The sequence below is a fragment of the Gavialis gangeticus genome, unplaced genomic scaffold (genome assembly GCF_001723915.1).
Source record: "Gavialis gangeticus isolate Ggan-Ray unplaced genomic scaffold, GavGan_comp1, whole genome shotgun sequence".
Classification (NCBI taxonomy): Eukaryota; Metazoa; Chordata; order Crocodylia; family Gavialidae; genus Gavialis; species Gavialis gangeticus.
In genome coordinates, this window is record NW_017729034.1 from 85,634,503 (window position 1) to 85,643,262 (window position 8,760).

The window sequence follows — 8,760 nt, forward strand, 5'->3', positions numbered from 1 at the left end:
AACCCCAACAGACTTCCTAGCTGTGTCAGCTGCCTGTTTAGTCCATGGCCAAATCTCCAAAGCGGTGCCAAAGCAGCGCCGAATCTTTCAGATCTGATTCACTCTAATCAAATCAGGACAGCGATTCGAATCTCTGAAGCGAATCGCTGTCCTCCAAGTTGGCCGAATCCAAATCCAAAGCAAATGCTTGCCACTTCGCACAGGCCTGTTAGCCACTATTAAGATCTGATACTGGATGAGACAAACTAGTGGTCTGAGCCATCATGAATATTCCTATTTTTCTATATGAATTTTGTCTTACCCTGAAATCCTTGTTGTTATTTCAAAAATCACACATTAAATAACTATTTTTCTCTTATAAAACAAGTTATTTTATTAAAAAAAACCCCTGATATCACAGTTCATAGATTTTCTCTGAGTCTTTTAGTTAGCTCCAGAAATTGTTCTTCACCATTGGTTAGAATCAGGGACAGTATCTGAATATCAAAGGTCATTAGAATATGGTATCATGGAAAGGATCAGTCAACCTTTATTATAGGTTAAAATGAAGAGCCTGTTTCTGATTTACAGGAAGGCATATACTTTATATCATTTTGGCAATTAAAGGGACCCATAAAGTGAGCGTCAGTGTACTCTCATAATTACTTTCTCTACATCTTCTTTACATTTCTACCACCTTATAACTCTTTTTATTGTCAGTGTAGTGTAAAGGACTTTAGCATAAGTCAGAATCAAATTCAGTTTTGGATCACCACTCCAGAAAGGGTGTGGACAAGTTGGAAAGAGTCCAGTAGAGGGCAACAAAAATGGTTAGGGGGTTAAGGCATATGACTTCTGAGGAGAGGTTGAGGGAACTGGGCTTATTTAGTCTGCAGAAGAGAAGACTGAGAGGGGATTTGATAGCAGCCTTTAACTACCTGAAAGGGGGTTTCAAAGAGCATGGAGCTGGACTATTCTTAGTGGGGGCAGATGACAGAACGAGAAGCAATGGTCTCAAGTTGCAGCAAGGAAAGTTTAGGCTGGATGTTAGGGAAAAACTTTCTCACTAGGAGGATGGTGAAGCACTGGAACAGGTTACCTAGAGAGGTGGTGGAATCTCCTTCCTTGGAAGTTTTGCAGGCTTGGCTTGACAAAGCTCTGGATGGGGTGATCTAGTTGGGGATGGTTCTGTTTTGAGCAGAGAGTTGGACTAGGTGACCTCCTGAGGTCCCTTCCAACCTGCATTTTCTATAATTCTATGAATTTTATATGTTGAAGCCCCAATTTTCCTTTACATCAAGGGTCGGCAATGTTTTTAAGCAGAGTGCCAAAAATACCCGCAACCTCGACTCGTAAGAGGTTGTCATGCTGGAGCAGATGACAGGGGAGCCACAAAGGGATTCGATCCTAGTTGTGGCAGTGGAGCCCTGGTCCCTTCACTGCCATCCGCTGAGGCATGCTTGCACCTGCCACAAGCAACAAGCTGAGCTAGGGCTCTGTGGACCCTGATTTTCAACTGCTTTCAGCCTCCCTGTCATCTACTGTGAGCAGCCTGGGCTCTGTGGCAGGCAGCAGTGACCTGTTTAGAGCTCAGACCAGCTGTGGCAGGCAGCTGGAAGGCTGCAAGCAGCTGCACTGGGGTCCATGGAGCCCCAGCCTGGCTCGTTGCTGGTAGCAGGTGCACACATGCCTCAGGGCAGACAGAAAGAAGCTGAGGCTGCATTGCCACAATAAGGATCAGGCCCTTTGCAGCGCCCCCACCATCTGTCTAAGGCATGCATGCCAAGCAAAATGCCATCACATGCCGCGCTCTGGCATGAACGCCACAGGTTGCCAACCCCTGCTTTACATTAAGTCAATTTTACCACATGCTTGCAGTGTGAAAGGTCTTGAAGTGAGCATAAATCACTCAAACAGAGCAGGTAAAGGGGCTTTAGTGTCCATGGGAATTAAACACAATACAAATATTTTTATGATTTTTTTTTTAAATCTGAACATTTCTTTTTGAGCCACTAACACCTGATCTTAGACACGGACGTTTTTGTGGTTCAGAGCCCATAGTAGCCACAAGAGTTCATGTGTAGCTTTAAAAACCAATCTGTGTCCTCTTTGCACTTCACTTATCTCCTCACATCCCACGGCCACCTTTCAAAGGATCTCGCGGCACTCCAGGGTGCTGTGACACCCTGGGTGAGAATCACTGGTGTAATCCAACTGCAACAATTGGGATTATATCATAGCATGCATTAACCATGCTCAATGCCTTCTTAATATCTCAGAAAGAGGATACATTATTCCTGAATTTCCAGCCGATGGAGGGGATGGTGTGATTCACACGCAGCTCACTCCAGGTGGAAGGGGGCAAATCCCTGAATTAATACAAAGCCAAAGAAGAATCCCAAGGGACAAATGATCTCAGGAACTCACATAACTGACAGATATGAAACAGTAGGACAAGGGACCCAGGATGATGAAAATAACCACTCTCACTATAATAATCCATGAAGAAGAAAGATGCCTTGAATCCAACACATCCCCACCCTTCAGGGTTGTCTTTCTGCTGTTGTATTGAAAAAATAGACAAAACCATATGATCTGTTCCTTATTAATACACCTTAACAGTCCTTTGCTGCCTTCATTGTTCATGCAATTAGAAGGAAGATTGAATACTGGGTGAGCAAGAGAAAGGGAGATCATTTACAAGAATTCACACTCCCCACCAGGACATCAACTGTTTTCATCTGCTTTTGGATTTGGTTTCTCTCTTCCTAGATAAATGATCCTGGTATACATTTTCTTTTGGAGAAATCTAAACTAATTTTTCTACATGTGTGTAAGATCAGTTCACAATTAATATAAAATGGGAAAACCCTGATCTGTGCCAAGTAACGATGTAAGTTTGATCTTATGACAAGGAATTTTTCTGTAAACCTTTTCTATTTTTTCCAGTCCCTACAGATAGAAGAAATCTTCCTCCTGTAGAAAGCTTGGTTCTTGGTGGAGTACTAATGGCAGTCTTAGTTATAACTGGCGTCTTTGGAAAACTTTTACTTCAGTCAAGAAGAGCCTATCCTCCTATGCAAGCACAGCTCACTATGTCACATTTTCACAACTCAGAAGTACCATCATGATCCAGTGACTTCCCCATATTAGATCTGATGCACAGCATGTGTCATAAGATGCAATAGGAACATAATCCTACCTCCAACTAACTGTTGTTTTACAAAATTAAATTTTTGTTTGGGTACATCTGAATCGTACGAATTATTGTGGTATGCTCTTCTGTTCACTTTCATGCCACTGTAGTTTACAGAAAATGAGTACAGTTTAAAATAATGCATGATGAGAACTTTATTTTCTAAGATTTTATTTTTTGCAGGCTTATTGTGATTTTTCTCTATCAAGGAAAAATCTGTTACCAGTTGTTTTTATGGTATAAGCACCAAATGACTTGTCACTTTCTTTTGAGTTTCATAAGACAAACAGAGACTGTTCTTTTGATTGAACTTGTTGCTGAGTCACAGCCAAAAGTGTATGAACACAGACTTTTACCACTGTGGCTGTATTCCAGTGACTACCAGGGCAGCAAAAATATCTCTTGTTCTCCCCTTCCACTTGGGTGGAAAAAATGTAATTCAGTGTCTCATCTTAGTGGGATTTAGACAGGACTCCTACACCACCTGCATCACCACTTTAAGTATATGAAGAAATTAATTTTTCCATTTTTTGAGATGAACATAAATCCCTTATATCTTACTCTGATCATTTTCTTCGGAATCCGGGAAGCTGTTTCAATATGAATAAAATTTGTAGTCTAGACCTAATTAGATCCTTGTAACAGAGTAAAAGCACAGGACAGCTCAAGGCTTATTGCAGAAATACAGCTGGCACCAGTTCATAGTAGACTTTTTAGGTATTACAATATAATTGACTATGAAGGTAATTGTGTTGATCCTAACCCTAACTTAATTAGAATGCTAATGTAGATGGGAATTAAAACTGCCCTTTCCCTCTACTAAGTCATAGGTCTTTCATGCTTAAGGTTGGGAAGCACAGGAGAGAGTATGAGAATTTCTGAAATTGTTTCTTTTATAATATCAGTATGCAAGATAATATGGCATAGTTTCTAGGGTCAGAAGGGACCTGAGTAGATCATCTAGTCAGACCCCCTGCGATGGCAGGAAAGAGTACTGGGGTCAAACGACCCCAGCAAGGTGTACATCTATCCTCCTCTTAAAGACCCCTAGGGTAGGAGCCAGCACCACTTCTCTTGGAAGTTGGTTCCAATTCTAGCATAGAATAACTAGTATTAGTATTATTACTTTTCAGTATTAAAATCCCTATACAATTTGATGTTTTGGAATCGCACAAAACTTACATAGGAGCAGAAGGGATCATAAGTGAAAGGATCATAAGCAGGGATCCTGGTTTTCTCTGTTTAAAAATCCCCAAATTCTCTGATTAAAACCCCTGAAATCTGTGTTTTTCCGCAATTAAAATGAAACGCCACTATATATAGGTATCAGTTGAACACAATGTTTTATTGATACATTTACAATTTTAAAGCAATTTGAAAGCCTACCAGTGCCTCAATCATTGGACTAAAATAAATTCTAAATACCTATATATTTTAGGGTTTTGATTTTGTTTTTTTTTATCATGGAAAATCAGAGCTTCCCCTACCTGCTTCATTCATCAGCATGTGGATCCAGCTGCAGCTGTCCCCCTCACTGCTGTGTGGCGCTGAGCAGCTGTGATGTGCCAGTGCCCCTTACTCCCAAGCTACAGCGCTCCCACCCTCACTTCTGACCCGCAGCCCCCATCACTGCAAGTGCCCCTCAATCCCAACCCAGAGCCCCTCACCCCTGCAGCTCTGCTGGTGCCCCTCTCTCCTGACCTGCTGCTCCCATCCCCAGCCCCCAGTGTGTAGGGGACGGGGGATAGTTGTGTGTGTGTGGGGGGGCCAAGCACAGGTATGTTTAGGGTGGTCTGGGGGGCACAGAACCCCCCCCCCCAGGTTTTTGCTCCCACAGAGGGGCACAGGGCTGCAGCCTGGCGTGTGGGTGGGACCTGGCGTGGAGCAGCGAGACTCACTGCTGCTGCTTCCATGACTCCCATGCCAGCCGTACCACCAGCAGTGTGAGGAATAATGGACCGGGGAGCCACGCTGCCACCAGCCGCTTGCATGCTGGGCCATAACTCTACCACACTGCCATAACCCGGCCACCACTGCTAGTTCTCCTCTCAGGCTGTCCATGCTTCACCTCCCCTCCAGGGTACAGCTGCAGCCTGGTGCATGACCAGCTAGCAATGAAAGGAGGTAAGGGCAGCGTGGCCCCCTTCCCCAGTCCGTTACTTCTTGGGCTGCTTGTAGCATGGCTGGTGCAGGGGTCTGCTGCCCTTCTCTACCCTCCTGCGCTGATTCCTGCCCGCTGGGCCGCAGAGGCAGCTCCTGCTTGTGCAGGTCCAGCCAGACTGCAGTCCTATGCCCTGCTGTGAGCACATAAATCTGGGGGAGCACATGTCCCCTATGCCCCCCCAGAGACTGACCTGTGGGGAGCTGCAGGAGCTGCTCTCCACCACTGCCTGGCTGCCATGTGCATGTGTGCACACACACATGCATGTTGTGTCCCCTGCCTGAACACCCTCCTCCCGCTCCCCCCAGGCCCAAGCAGCTCCTTGTAGGCTGGAACTGTACCAGCCTGTCAGGGGAAACCTGTGGTTTCCCATGGTTTTTTCCTTTAAAGGAGAAAATCTGCATTTCTCCACGGCAGACAGAAAACCTGGATCCCTAGTCATAAGGTATTGTCATAGGAGAGTAACAAAAAAAACCCCTCAAACAATCCTAGGAGGCATATCTTTCATTGTGCTAGGTTTAAAACTTTGGCCCTGAATGCATATATTGAACTTGGTATGAGGTCACTGGTGTTTGTACACATTCCATTCTCAGACTGGGCATGGAAACAATGGAAGTTGTATGTGCAGATCTAAGGGTGGAACTTGATACCGTAAATGTTGATGTTTCATATTTATGCCCTGTCAAATGGAAGTGCTTGTGTGTGTTCAAATCTTTTGCTAATGTGCACATAACATGTTTATTTTTTTTTACATTTATGGTCTGGACCAAAACTTTAAATAATTTTACCATACATAATACTCATGCACAAACTGTTGCAAGAACTTCAGTTCACTTATAAATGCTTGCAACTTGAAAGGTCTTATACAATTAAAAATTATAAGAACAACTGTAATTTAAGGCTGTTCCTTGGGAAATAATTTGCACATTTTTGTAGTCTTAAAAGTTTCTAATATTTTACATCTCATAAAATTACTGAGTAGCAGGAATTTCTCAGTTTGCAGATACAGTCTGACAGCATGGTCTTTGAAATAGGTTTGAAATGGTCAGAAATAAAGCCTAAGAGAAAGCCAGTGTCATCTGGTTCTATCTGGTGTGGCCAGCCAATATGGATCTGGCATAAATTGCACTCCAACCTTTCTGTGGAAATTCCGTATACAGAATATCACCAGACACAGATATTCATTTTTCTCTCATAACCCAAATGTAGTTTCATTCATTTGGCTTTGAGCCAGTAGAAATAGCTTCTAGATTTATTCACCCACAGCACTGCCACAGGCCATGAAGCGCTAGAATCTTGTATCTACGTTGATGGAAGATGACTACTGAGCTAACAGTGCGATTAATTCTATCCAGGCTGCTTAACCAAAATGGCAGCTCATATTATGTTTGTTATTGGGGGGTAGGGGAGGAAGAGATGGAAACAGCTCACTGAATATCAGTGAGTCCATCCATGTGCAGTGATAGGTTCTTCCCTGAGTCACTGAGGGTGCATCTACACATGTGCTTTAATGTGCAGTAAAATAGGCTACTGTGTATTAAAGTGTCACATCAAAAACCGTGCAAATATGCTAATGCACAGTAAAATAGGCTACTGCACATTAAGCATCACTAAAAAGTGTGCTTTCAGTACTGTGCATTAGGGTTAGGAGCTTAATGTGCATTTATTTAGTACCTTACACTGGAGAACACTTTTACATATGCTCTGGGAGTTGGGGGGCAGTGCTTTAATTAGTTAAAGCACTGTCACGTCTCATGTATCAGCATCCTCACACTTAAAAATGGCGGTAGGGGTGTTTGAAATAAAGCTCATTTGATAACCTTTAGTTCAAGTGCCCCCACCGCCATTCTTAAGTGCAGGGACGCTGATATATGAGAAGCAGAGGTCTGATTGAGTGCAGCAATTGCCACACTCCAGCAGACTCAATGAATTGAGTCTGCTCTGATGTGCTGGAATTCCAGTGCATGGGAGCAGCCTCCCTGCTCATGTATAGGTGCCCAGAGCTACTAAATTTAATGTGTACTGGAAAAAGCACATTAATGCACTTGTAGGTGTGCTCTGAATATCCATATATGAAAGCAGCCAGGGGCAGGTAAACAAAAGGCCTGGTACCAGCACCGTACCTAGACTCCTGGTGACCCTGGGTAAACTTTTAGTATCAGGCCAGAGATAATTCTAATATTATCTAATTATCTTTGCCAGAAATAATTCTAATATTATAAAAGCCTTACTCTGTCTGCCTGTCTGTCCATAACACTTTTTTTGCACTCTGATTGGTTTTCTGACAGGAGACGTTGGTGGCGGTGCAGCATTGCGCTGCCATGATGGGAACGGAGCTGGAGGGTGGACAATAGGAAAAAATTACCTTGCCCGGCTCCTCTTTGTGTCCAGGCTCCACATGGCCACCCAGTTCATCCATGCCTGTGTCTGGCCTTGCCTGGTACTAAAGGATCATTCTGCTGAATGGGAAAGAAATTAAAATGACTAACTCTACTTCTGCACTACCCCATTGGCCGTTAGAAGGAAAAAGTCTTTCTACAGATATGCATGGGGTTAAGGAATTAGAAATGCCGGGGTAGGTCCATCTCAGGCCAGATGTGGACTCCAAGTCACGTTCCCGGCTACCTGCAGTAGGACTATGGGAGCTCCGCCAGCCGGCACCCACCAAAGTGAAGACACGGTGCCAGGAAGTAAGGGGAAACCCTGGGTGGATCCAGGATTTTGTCAAGGGGGTGCAACCAGTGCTGCACTCCAGACAGGGGAGGGAAGCAGGGCTGGAATCCTGCTCTGTGCTGGTAACAGTGTCACTGTGTCTTAAATATGAAATGATAGTCCTGGAACCTCAACGTGATCGTACTTGCTGAAAAACTATCGTGTGCCGATAAAATATGCGAATAAGTTGTCTTTACTTTCTGTCATTCACTGTAATTCTCCAGTGAGGGAGCGAGAAGCAGGTCCTCAAAGTTGAAACCTTTATTTCGAGGCAAGCAGTGGCAAGAACGTGCTGCCATCAAGCCCGAGAGTGGGCTAAGACTCCTCAAGAGTGGCTTGGGTTTTGCACGTGCTGCATTCATGACCTGTCTCAAAAATGGTGGCGCACTAACACTTTTCCCCTCAAGTGCTCCTACATCGCGCAAGGGTTGAAGTGATCGTGTAAATACGGTAACAGTCGCACACCCGCAACACAGGACATCCCCTTCCCCCACCCCCAACGTCACAGGCGGGGGGCGAGGCTGCATCCGGGCACTCGGCGGTGCTGAGACGCCCCTTCCCGGCTTCTCCCTGCAGCGTCGGCGTCGGCGTGCGTCACCGGCGCCACGCCCCCTCCCCCGCCCGCGGCGGCTGTGCAGGCTCCGGATCGGCCGTGAGCAGAGGACTGCGGGCTCGGCGCGCGCGTGTGCGCCTGCGCAGGGTAGGGAGTCGC

The 8,760-nt window shown here is 45.0% G+C and overlaps 1 protein-coding gene across 1 annotated transcript in view; it reads left to right on the plus strand.

Annotated features, from left to right (window-relative positions):
* Positions 1–4,096, plus strand: part of LOC109304860 (alpha-tectorin-like) — a 29,207-nt gene extending 25,111 nt beyond the window's left edge. The window contains exon 8 of the mRNA XM_019527691.1: positions 2,929–4,096. Within this exon, the coding sequence (XP_019383236.1) occupies positions 2,929–3,110 (182 nt within the window). The 3' untranslated portion in view covers positions 3,111–4,096. The remainder of the gene's footprint in view (positions 1–2,928) is intronic.
* Positions 4,097–8,760: the final 4,664 nt, after the last annotated feature.